Consider the following 12,483-nt stretch of genomic DNA (forward strand, 5'->3'; position numbering starts at 1 on the left):
CCACTCATTCAACCAACCAGTCCTGGAAATTTTACCGCCTTTAAATGTTTGTTATTGTTGTTGTTGTCCAGGGGAAGGGACACTGTTTATTTTTGTTTGTTTGTTTGATGCTTATTACAGTAGATACTAAAAAAAAAAACAAATTCAGGCTCAGGGAAAGTCTTATTTTGGGTGTCAGCCCTGACTGTGATGCTCTATCTGAAAAGGAGGACAAACAGTTTAATCCAGACCGAGAAACAAGCAAACTTTAATTTCTGAGTACACAATTATGAAACTATGCCAGTAGCAACCTGCATGTTTGTCTCATCTCTTTAGCCACTTAAGGTCTCAAAACACTGCCAAAGCTTTCCTTCTCTATTAAACTCCCTTAAGCATTGCCCATATTATTATTCAAGTTTAAGACACGGCAAATATCCCCACGTGTATATGGCTGGTTATCTTCTTATAAATGAATCCGTAAGACAGTGTCTCCTAATTCGTCTCTATTTTCTCTAACCTGCTTGATTTTCTACAATTGAAAAAAGTAATTCTGGTATACTCACACCAGAGCCCAGGTTTCTCAACATCTTCAGTCAAATGACTTTTAATTCCCCAATCAAGGTATAACACACAAATGTTATCTGCACTTTACAATATAGAACTCTGAGCGGCTAGTGTCTTTTGGTTACTGTAACCATTACACAGCAGTATGTGCTTGTCACCCCGGTCTTCTTTAGCCTCAAAAAATATTCAGAATTTGTTATGCACATGGGAGATTTCTTACAGCAGCACACTCACTTACAAAAAGACCAAAAAATTTTTATTGCTTTACAACAAGCCAGCAACAAACACAACTGAGTAAGTATAAACATGACACTTCTAAATCCTCAAATGGAATTCCAAGACCAGAGTGTGCTTCTCCACTTAAATTGCATTTGTTAAAACTGAAATCCACAACTTCTGGCAAGTACTTCAATATTCTCAAGCAGAATCAATACTTAAAGAGGTTAAAAAAAAAAAAAAAAAAAAAACCTATTATCAAACTTACTGCCTTATGTGTGATGATCTAATTTAAAAGTCTTTCATGCTTGATCCTGGCAGTGCTATTAATGCACATTTTAAGTGACCATCATGGGCACTTTTAAGAACCTAACTTCACAAAAGAGCTGTCAAGAAAATTGTTCTAAAATCCCAATGCACAGTAACTCATGCCTCATTTCAACTGCTTTTCTCGTGATGAAAAAATGTAGTCAGCCTTTAACTTGTACTGATAAAAGCTGTGAAGAGTATGCCAAATAGCCCCTCATACAAACAGGAAGCCCAAATTGTTGATCAGGTTGATCAGGCCAGAAAAGGTGACACTTTTAGATACTTTGTATTATTCTGGAAAGCACTTTCCTTTCAGTGAGTGCAAAGTAACTATGGATTAAGTCACCATTTTAATCATCTCAATTTGACAGCAAGAGTTTCCTAGCACATACTCTTAGTACTACCTGAAAATTGAAGACCACCAACAGTATTTACATGACTTGCCCCAAACTGTACATTTAAAACCTGACAGTCACCAACAACCTGAAATTTCTTACTCTAAAACATATTACCAAATCCCACTGATTTATTTTGTGTGTGCTTTCATGTTTTTATATAGAGATGGAGTCTCACTTCGTCGCCCAGGCTGGTCTCAAACTCCTGAGCTCAAGCAATCCCCCTGCCTCGGCCTCCCAGTGTGCTGGGATTACAGGTGTGAGCCACCACGCCCGGCCTGATTTATTTATAATTCACTATTTTATCTTTCTTCCAGACAAAGCAAAGCATTTTTCTCTAACAACATAATAGTCAGGATTTTGCTTATTAACCTATGTGGGTGGTTTTATACTCCCAGATCAAATGATCTAGCTGACTACTAGAAAAAAGGTTTCATAGTTTAGGAATATATCATATCACGTGTTAGTTCCAAATGTACGTGAAGACAATTTTTAATTGCTGCAACAGCAGAATATTAAGGCAACATGAGAAAGCAGAGGTGTTTTAAAACACTAAGCCCTACTCCCTGCATGGGGGAGAACCAAATGATGTCACTAAATCCCTTAATACAAAAACTTTCCAGAATAATCTGCTGAGCTTGACTTTGCAGTTTAATCTTGTATATTTTGATGGCAGTGAGAGAGAACCTGGGGCTATAATTCCCTTGGCAAAAGAATTCAACATCTGATTTACTCACAATGCTTAAAATAAGGAAGGGAAAATATAAAATAAGTTTTCCTTGCTTGGCAACCATCTTTTTAATCATCTATTTTAATACTGTATCCAGGCTATGCCTGGGTGTGGATGGCTAACTCGCATATAGAAAATATCAAGCATCACATCTGGAAGAATCACAAACGAGACAATGAACTTCTCAATCAGTACATCAACAGTCAAGGTAAGCAAGAAAAGGACTTTACCAAGAAACTAACATTTACACTTTTTGACGGAACTGAAATACACTGAATTACAGAGCAAATTCACTGAAACAACAAAGAAAATTCTGTCCATGGAAAGGCTATTATTTTTTACCCCCAAAAAAGTGTTTCAATTCTGATACTCACACCACAACTGGTTAAGAAAATAAAGCGCAGTGTTTAGCAACTGGGCATCCTAACTACCGTAAGAGGCACTCTGTGCTCACCCCTTCCTGGCAACCGCTGAGGTCAGCAAGGCCAGGAGCAAGGAGAGCCTCCTATTTTTCAACACAAGCTGCTGCCGTCTCCTTGTTGAAGCCCCGGATGGAGAGATCATAGACCACCTCCTCCACTTTCTTCACGTCGTATTTCAATCCGTCGTAGCGCTTCCTCAGGGAGTCATTTTTCAGGTTGAGAAGGCGGAAGCCGGAATCCAGCTCGTTGATGAAGGTGGAGATGTGCAGGGGTCGGGAGTAGTCTCCAGCAGTCACGCTGTTGACAGACAGCCTTGACTGTACCAGGAAAGAGAAATCAGGGGCTTGTTACAACATGCTGCTCCTCAGTGCATCTTCTTCTGAATCAAAGCCACAAGAACCGCAGGTCTAGACAGCTATGCTCATGTTCTATCTCAGGGCACATGCAAGTACAGACAAGACAGGAGCTTCTCCGAAAAGAATCCCACTGAAAATGAGACCATTTCTGCCAAGTAAAATGTAGTATTACTAACATCTAAAATTTCTCTAATTTCTTAAACTGGCTATTGCATCATAAAGTGTTCCATTACATACACAAGCATCTTTACAGCTCATCTGCTTTCATAACGAAGAAATAAACCACAAAGTAATCACAGCAGCTCCACTATCTCTTCCAACCTTGGCCAAATGATCACATTTCTAGAGCCCACCTACTAAGCTGCAACTCTAATCACCTAGAATCAAGTAAAGCAGACTTGGGATAAGAATCTAAAATTACGTCAGTGTAACCCTATCTTGAAGGAGAACTAAGATTGATTTCAAGACCCAACTCAAGACTCCCCTTCTCAGTGTCAGTATACAACCCCTCACTGCTCCATTTGACTGGCTTTTCAAAACATATTAAAATAATAAAAAAGATTCCCCTTTCTGTAAATCCTCTCCACTTTCCCAGGTTTACCTACACCACCCCTTTAGTGCATTCTCAACATACGGGTTTTTTGGTCTCACATAAAGAGTTTGTTGTTGTTGCTGCTGTTGTTGTTTTTAATATAAATCAAGAAGGGGTCTTGTTCTGTTGCTTAGGCTGGTGTGGAACTCCTGACCTCAAGGGATCCTCCCACCTGGGCCTCCAAACCTGCCAGGATTACAAGTGTAAGCCACCGCACCTGGCCCCAACATGTATGGTCCTAAAGACACCTTCCACTTAACAACTAATACTAACAAGATGCTTCATGTTCACTGGTCAGGTGTCTCGAAAAAGCCAGACAAGTGGTACAGCCTGTAACTGGACTCCATTATCCATTCTCACCATCTTCCTCAGGTTTTCAATGCACACATACCCACTCCAATAGACTCCATTTCTGCCTCCCCTGCAGGCAAGGCACCAGAATGTTAATAGAAGTTGTGTGTACAACTTGAAAGAAATGTCCTCAAAGCGAGAGGGCATATCCTTTTTCCTATTTCCTCCTACTGCTGGCTAGAGTGAAGATGTGACTAGAGCAACAGTTCTGGAACGTAAGAAAGAAGCTGAAGCTAGAAGAATCTAGGGCCAAAGATCAAGGAATCATCAGAGCAGCCCTGGACTGCTTTCCTCTGGAACAAGGACAAGCAAACTTTTTCTTAACGAGCCAGAAGTAAATATTTTCACCTCTGCAGACTGGCACAGTCTCTACCACAACTACTCAATTTTGCTACTGACAGTTTTTTTTTCTTTAGACTTTTACAAGGCAATTTCCCTAGATAGTGATTAAAGGAATAAAGAATAAGAATAACTTATATGGTTATATAGACAAATGAGTCTCCAAAACAATTACATGAATTAACAGTTACCAGGAATAGATGTTTTGCCACTACCCTAAAAGGAAGAGGTCTTATCATCTGTTGAAAATTCTTAACTCAGTAAGTATGCACTCATCATTTGATCTGGCTTTTCTCTGATGCCTAGGAAACTGTAACACATACAGTGCCAGTCAGTGACTACCTGGTGACTGAGAGATGGCTTAGAAAAGAATTAAGACGTTCTGAATTTTGGTACCCATTTTAAAAACTGACAGTGAAGCAGAAAGATCAAAAAAGCAACCAGCAAGTTACTGAGCTTACCAGTTCACTGGCAAGAATTAGAACTCCTGAGAGATAATCTTCTACATCCAGATGAAAACCTTTCTCCCGATCTGGCTCAACTAAAAAACACATGAAAATAAAGTCATGCTGTGAATCCAAGTCAAGCCTCAGATATAAAAATATACACATAATTTCTCCCAAAGTAAGTGAAGAAAGGATGAATCTTTTAAAAACTGGCTTTTTAATATATTCACACCCTTGGCAACTAAACCTCACTGTGGATTTTTTGAGTTCTTAAGCAAAATTCAATTCAGTCTTCCCTCAAAAAGTAATACTATCAAAAATGGTATCGAGTTGTGTCAGAGAACATACTTCCTGTTAGAAAAGTGCATGATAAAGCATTTAAGAAAGGAGTTACGATATTTGCAACTATCAAATGGCTGACAGAGACACACACAAAATGAGAAGATTAAGCAGATGTAGCAAAATGTTAACAAGTGGTAAATCTAAGTGGCGTGTAAACAGGTATTCATTTTACTATTCTTTCCATTTTTCTGTAGGCTTGAAAGTTTTAAAAATTCAATTTTAAAAACTAAAGCAAGTACAAATAAGTTTGCCGTTGTTATTTTTAGCTTTTGTTTTTCCAAATATAGTCGGCCCTCTGCACTAACTGTGGATCAAAAATATTTGGGAAAAGGCCAGGTGCGGAGGGCTCATGCCTGTAATCCCAACACTTTGGGATGCCAAGGCAGGCGAATCACAAGGTCAGGAGTTCAAGACCAGCCTGGCCAACACAGTGAAACCCCATCTCTACTAAAAAAATACAAAAAACTGGCTGGGCGTGGTGGCTCACACCTGTAATCCCAGCATTTTGGGAGGCTGAGGGGGGTGGATCACCTGAGGTCAGGAGTTCAAGATCAGCCTGACCAACACGGAGAAACCCCATCTCTACTAAAAATACAAAATTACCCAGGTGTGGTGGTACATGCCTGTAATTCCAGCTACTCAGGAGGCTAAGGTAGGAAAATTGCTTGAACCCAGGAGGTGGAGGTTGTGGTGAGCCGAGATTGTGCCACTGCACTACAGCTGGGCAACAAAAGCAAAACTTCATTTTGGGGGAAAAAAAAAAATTAGCTGGGCGTAGTGGCAGGCACCTGTAATCCCAGCTACTCAGGAGGCTGAGGCAGAACTGCTTGAACCTGGGAGGTGGAGGTTGCAGTGAGCTGAGATTATGCCACTGCACTCCAGCCTTGGCGACAGTGAGATTCTATCTCAAAATATATATATGTATATATATATTTACATAGCACTTACACTGTATTAGATATGTTAAGAAACCTAGAGATGATTTAAAGTACGTGGGAGGATGTGTATAGGTTACATGCAAATACTACACCAGCTATATAAGGGACTTGAACATCCTCAGATTTGGGTATTGGGAGAGCTCTGGAACCCATCATCCTCAGATACCAAGCTACAAGTACAAGTGGTTTCTGGCTAATTCTTATTTGTTTTAAGAAACAAAGTACAACCACCCTTTCCACCAAAAACTAAGCAAGCGTGCCTGATTCTGCAGATCCCACTAATAAAGACACTTACTGCCAAGAATTTCTGTAACCGCTTCTCGAGTCACTAGTGTTTCTGTTTCCAAATACACAACAAATGCTGCCAAGAAGACCAAGCGCTGCAACACAAACCTCCAGTGCTCATGAAATCTGCAGGAAAATACGCAAATTTAGCCTCCAAGGTTAGGGACCTTCAGAAAGACGGGTTTAATATAGTCATGTTCAAACGGTTTAGAAATGGGATCATTTTTCAAATAAAATCTTATGCAAATCCCCAATATGTAAAGAGAAATATGACATTTAGCATAAATTTTACAAGTTGAAATTTATAACAATTATTTAAGTTTAATCAGTGAGAAATATGGTCTAATTCTGATGAGTATGAAAATTTACGCCCAGTGTGATGGCTCACGCCTGTAATCCAGCACTTTGAGAAGCAGAGGCGGGTCGATCACCTGAGGTCAGGAGTTCAAGACCAGCCTGGCCAACATGGCAAAACCCCGTCTCTACTAAAAATACAAAAATTAGCCGTGCGTGGTGGCGTATGCCCATAGTCCCAGCTACTCGGGAGGCTGAGGCAGGAGAATCGCTTGAACCTGGGAGGCAGAGTTTGCAGTGAGCAAGATCATACCACTACACTCCAACCTAAGCGACAGAGACTCCATCTCAAAAAAAAAAAAAAAAAAACAACAACTGAAGGTTACAGATGACAAGAGCAATTGTGCTTTCTAAATTTCATCAGTAAGAACAATGATACTGCTCTGAAAAAAATAAAACTTTGCAACTGATGATTGAAGACAACTGCAGTTACATATCATCCTCAACGTGTTCCTACATTTTCATTTGAGTGCAGGACACCAAGAAAATTCTGATTCACAAAATTACCGTTTGCAATCACTAAACAAATGGACTTAAAACAGAATACTGAGCTAGAAGCCTGAAAAAAGAAAAGGAAATTTTACAACCTGTGGATATTTACGCAATGCCTCCTGATTTTCAAATGTGGCAATACATTCAAAAACAGGTCTCGACACAATGCAGGTCACACAAACCCTTCTGAAGACCAAATCCAGCCAGAGGGCAGCCTGTGTGTGTGACCTCCAGAGAAGATGGTCTCTAAATACCCCACCCGTTCTACTGTCCTACCTCTCTCTCTGTGCTTCAGCTATGACAACAGCGGTCCCTGACCTTTTCAGCACCAGGGACCAGTTTCGTGTAAGACAATTTTTCCACAGAAGCGGGGCAGATGGTTTCAGGATGAAACTGTTGCACTTCAGATCATCAGGCGTTAAGAGTCTCATAAGGAGCACACAACCTAGATCTCCTGTGTGCACAGTCCACAATAGGGTTCGCACTACTGTGAGAATCGAATGCTGCCACCGGTCTGACAGGAGGTGGAGCTCAGGCAGTATTGCAAATGATGCAGAGTAGCTGTAAATACAGATGAAGCTTCACTCGCTCACCCACCGCTCACCTCCTTCTATGCATCCCGGTTCCCAACAGGCCACAGACCAGTACCAGTCCGCGGCCTGGGGGTTGGGAACCCCTGCCTTACAGCAAGGATCAGCAGATTTTTTCTGTAAAGGGCCAAGTAGTAAATATTTTAGGCTTTGTGGGCCACTTTCACTGTTATGTATTCTTATCTGGGCATTTTCCTTTTTTTTTAACTCTTGAAAAAACAAAAGCAATTCTTAGCTCCCAGAGGCAACAGCCACTAGTGGTTTATCAATCTCCGCCTTAAAAGAATATTCTCATGAGGTTATACTATCCACCCCTGAAAATATTCATCCTGTTTACTGTTGATATATATGCCTTACAAGAACATCTTTTTCAGTAAGAAAATTAAAATGAGTAGAAATTCTTGATTCAGATGCAGTTCTTCCCAGTTTAACACCTATGAAACCAGGAGACACTTCACAATCCATGTTTCACAATTTTTTTTTTTTTGAGATGGAGTCTCACTCTGTCGTCCAGACTGGAGTGCAATGGCGTGATCTCGGCTCACTGCAATCTCCACCTCCCAGGTTCAAGCGATTCTCCTGCCTCAGCCTCCAAAGTAGCTGGAGTTACAGGCATGAGCCACCATACCGGGCTAATTTTTGTATTTTTAGTAGAGACAGAGTTTTACCATGCTGGCCAGGCTGTCTCAAACTCCTGACCTCAGGTGATCTGCCCGCCTTGGCCTCCCAAAGTGATGGGATTACAGGCGTGAGCCACCACGCCTGGCCCATGTTTCACATTTATGACTGGCAAAATTTTCCTTCCCTACTGGAACATAAAATAATGGTGTATCTTAAAATCAACAGTGTTGACTTTAACAAGAAGACATGGCATAAAATATTAGCTAATTATGTTACTTAGCAGTGAAACTCAAGCTTCAAAATAAAACTCAACTCCATATATATACTGCCACCTAATCTCATTATTTCACTAACTATAGTTCACCCAATTTCACAAGAAACTTGAATACAGCAAAAAGATATTCTCACTTTTGACCCTCATACCACATTTTCTTTTTAATTGCTTTTTCACTGCAAAAGTAATACATGTTCCTTAAGATTCAGAAAGTCAAAAGAAGAAAAAAATAAAATCACCAATTTTTGTCATGACCATTATCAGTTTAGTTCTTTCTCTTTTTGTTACTTCTACACAGAAGGATGCTTGCCTAGTTGCAAGCAATCATTTAGTATGTATAATTTTTCTCTTTTTTTTTACTTAACATCATAAAATAATGCTGTTTTTCTTACAAACCTGTAATACTGTTCAGCAGGAAATTTGGTCTTCAAAGATGTTAGATGTGTTTTTACTGTACCAAAATGTTCTCGAGCTTTCAAACACCTCTTTGGAACTAATCACAAAAGATAACCAAATGTAATAATGAAAAACTCACCAAATTTCAAATACAGTTCTTGCTTAATAATCTAAGTAATCTACCTGGAAATTAATAAACTTTTTTTTTTAACCTCACAACTAATGTACACATCTCTGCTTTTCAACCTGGTTCTCAAAAAGTGTCATCCCCAGTTTCCCTACTAATTAGCTATACTGAAAAATAAACAACTTGCCAAAAGGGAATATATTAGGAGACACATTGGTAATTGGTTAGGTTGTCATAAATAACGTCATCCTTAAGGAGCTGCACACCAGCTGCTATTCCTGTTCACTCCTCAGAGGATGCGTAAAATTGGATTGCTTCTTCCTCCCATATTTGGCAGAAAAAAGCCTTTACCAAGTATTCACAATCAGGATGACCAACTCCGTATCATTAAGAAAAATGACTTGCCTCTACCACGTGTAAATACATTATTATATCATTCTTATATCTGAAAACATACTTCAGCTCTTTTAGCTGTGCTGGCTATACCTTACAATGAAGGTTCCATGTCTAAACTTGACATATTTTACTTTCATTCAAGAGGCTGACTATAAACACATTAATTTGAGAACATTTTATACTGTTCATCTCATATTAAAAGGTATTCAATCCCTGAAAGACTGGATTCAACTACACACTGGTGCATACACACACATATACACACACACACAAAAGGGCCAAATAAAAGTCACTAGATAACACAAGAGTTATAAACGCTTGGGCCAGGCACGGTGGCTCACACCTGTAATCCCAGCACCTTGGGAGGCCGAGGCAGGAGGATCATCTGAGGTCAGGAGTGCAAGACCAGCCTGGTCAATAGAGTGAAACCCCGTCCCTACCACAAATACAAAAAAAAAAAAAAAAAAAAGTAGCTGGGCGTGATGGCGGGCGCCTGTAATACCAGCTACTCAGGAGGCTGAAGCAGGAGAATCACTTGAACCTGGGAGGCGGAGACTGCAGTGAGCTGAGATGGCGCCACTGCACTCCAGCCTGGGCAACAAGAGCGAAACTCCGTCTCGGGAGAAAAAGTAAATAAATATTAATAAACCCTTTTCCCACTTATCCTGAGAATACTGTGCTGGCAGAAAGCTGCACTTTTTTTTTCTAAACAGGAAATGGGTTAAGCAATTGTAATTATCATCAGTAGAATACCATCACAATAGAAAACATCTCTATTTAAACCATACTATCTGGTAGTGCAAGAAAAATCAACCAAAATTATCAAATCACCTCCTTCTTCAATTTTTACTCACCATAAAGCATGATAGCCATTTTTCATTATAAAATGTCTTCTGGATATAAACTCTCTTCTAAATAAGAGACTGATAATTGAGTATAAAACAAAGAACTTACTGTCCTGAAACCCAGCACCCTGATGGACCCCTTGCAGTAGAGTTAAAATCTCTCGAGCTGTTTGTTCTAAACTCTGTACAACTTTTCGGATTTCCTAGAGAGAATTAAAAATAAAAATCAGATACTCAACAGAATTATTGTCATACACTCACACCAAACACATTAGTTTATGTGATCATAACCAAGTTTGAATCCTGACTTTTTTCCACTTATTTCCTCTGTAAGACTTCAAAAAGTCACTAAAAATCCTTAGATTCCTCAGGTACTCTTTAAAGGATAATAGCCACCCATTCACCCCAAGGATTCAATTGGGACATTATAATGGATGATGTGTGTGAACGTAACTTGCAGAATGAAGAGTTAAATGCAATACAAGAGTTGGGTATTTACACTTCTTTTTTTTCTTTTTTCTTTTTTTTTTTTTTTGAGACGGAGTCTCATTCTGTCACCCAGGCTGGAGTGCAACGGCGCGATCTCAGCTCACCGCAACCTCCGCCTCCTGAGTTCAACCAATTCTCCTGCTTCAGCCTCCCAAGTAGCTGGGATTACAGGCGTTCGCGACCATGCCCAGTTAATTTTCTTTTGTATTTTTTGCAGAGATAGGGTTTCGCCATGTTGGCCAGGCTGGTCTCAAACTCCTTACCTCAAGTGATCCACCCGCCTCGGCCTCCCAAAATGCTGGAATTACAGGCATGAGGCGCCGCTCTCGGCCTCTAATTCATTTTTAAAATATTCACTGAGCATACTTATGTGTGAGGCACTGTGTAAATACTGGGGAACCGAGCACACAATCCTTTCCCTCTGATGGTTTAACATACAATGGGGGAGAAGATTTTTTTAAAATAATCAACATTACACACATTTAAAAAACTTAAGGTGCTACTAGAAAACATAACAGGAAATAGATCGTTTAGACTGTGACGTCAATGACATAAATACGAGACAATCACGAAAAGAACGGGAAATAAGCAAATTCCAGGAAAAGCGAACAGGCAGGAAGCTATCTAGCGCACTAGAAGAGGTAAAGTGAACATCATACACAAAGACAGAGAGCATAAATGAGATTGACGAGAGACCGTGTGAGCCACAGGAGGGTCTGATTTTTTATCTCGTGTGGGATAGGAAACCATAGGAGAGTTTTAAGCAGGAGATCACATGTGCTTTTAAGACACCAACAAAAATACACGAAATGCTCATTCGCTGAAGACCAGGTGCTAATCGAGCCTTCGATATAAACAAGTGCTGAAAAGAAGGAAAACTGACACAAATGAAGCAGGTAATGCTTAGAAGCTGAGACCCGAACACAGGGAATCAGGACAGAGCGGCAAAATTTGGGGCGGGGGCGGGGAGTGTCCTAACCTAAAGCTAGAGGGGAAGCAACCCACCCTCGGAGGCGTCCCCACCGCCCGAGACTGAGCGACAAAGGAGGGTCGGGCGCAGTGGCCCACCTAGGCATGGAAAGGCAAAGGGAATGGGGAAGGGAAGGGGCTCGCCTCTCGGATGTCCTGCTCGGCAGCCAAAAAGCCCTGCAGCTCCACGAAGATCTCGCTCACAGACATGGCGCCGGCTGCACAACAATCAGCCAGTGTAGCAAGGGCGGCCAGGGAAGTGGACGCCGGAGGCAACCAGCGCAATCAATCGCAACGGCCGCCGCTATCGCCGCGTCCCCCCGGTCTTACGCCACGACTGTCGCTGGGGTCCTCCGAGGCCCGCGGCGCGCTGGAGGACGGGCTGTCCGCCGCGCTGCCTGAGGCGCCGTCCGCGAGGCGCGCGTCCAAAGGGCAGAGGAGGGGGAGAGTGGGCGGGGCCTCGGTCTGAGGCCTTCAGACAGGCATCGCCAGAAACAACCTGCGAAGGGGGCCCTCGGAGCACGTGGGCCTGAGGGAGGGCGGGGACGGGCTTGTAGGTGGTGTGGGCGAGCGGGGTTGTTTAGGTTACGTGTGTGTATTTATTTCATACACTACAGCAGTTGGGGGAAAATATTTCACAACGAAAGAGTATGCACAAAAACACAG

The 12,483-nt window shown here is 41.3% G+C and overlaps 1 protein-coding gene across 2 annotated transcripts; it reads right to left on the reverse strand.

Annotated features, from left to right (window-relative positions):
• Nucleotides 1–223: 223 nt before the first annotated feature.
• Nucleotides 224–12,259, reverse strand: LOC112617101 (translin). Of its 2 annotated transcripts, XM_025373816.1 has the most exons (6): nt 11,962–12,259; nt 10,469–10,562; nt 8,992–9,088; nt 6,275–6,390; nt 4,715–4,794; nt 224–2,932 (listed from the first exon to the last, which is right to left on the reverse strand). In XM_025373816.1, exons 1-6 carry the CDS (start codon nt 12,025–12,027, stop codon nt 2,699–2,701), a joined length of 687 nt encoding a protein of 228 aa, XP_025229601.1. In that variant the 5' UTR covers nt 12,028–12,259; the 3' UTR covers nt 224–2,698. The 2 variants fall into 2 exon arrangements, with proteins under 2 accessions (XP_025229601.1, XP_025229602.1); XM_025373817.1 differs by lacking the exon at nt 4,715–4,794.
• Nucleotides 12,260–12,483: the final 224 nt, after the last annotated feature.

This window comes from Theropithecus gelada, unplaced genomic scaffold (genome assembly GCF_003255815.1).
Source record: "Theropithecus gelada isolate Dixy unplaced genomic scaffold, Tgel_1.0 HiC_scaffold_15883, whole genome shotgun sequence".
NCBI classification, from domain to species: Eukaryota; Metazoa; Chordata; class Mammalia; order Primates; family Cercopithecidae; genus Theropithecus; species Theropithecus gelada.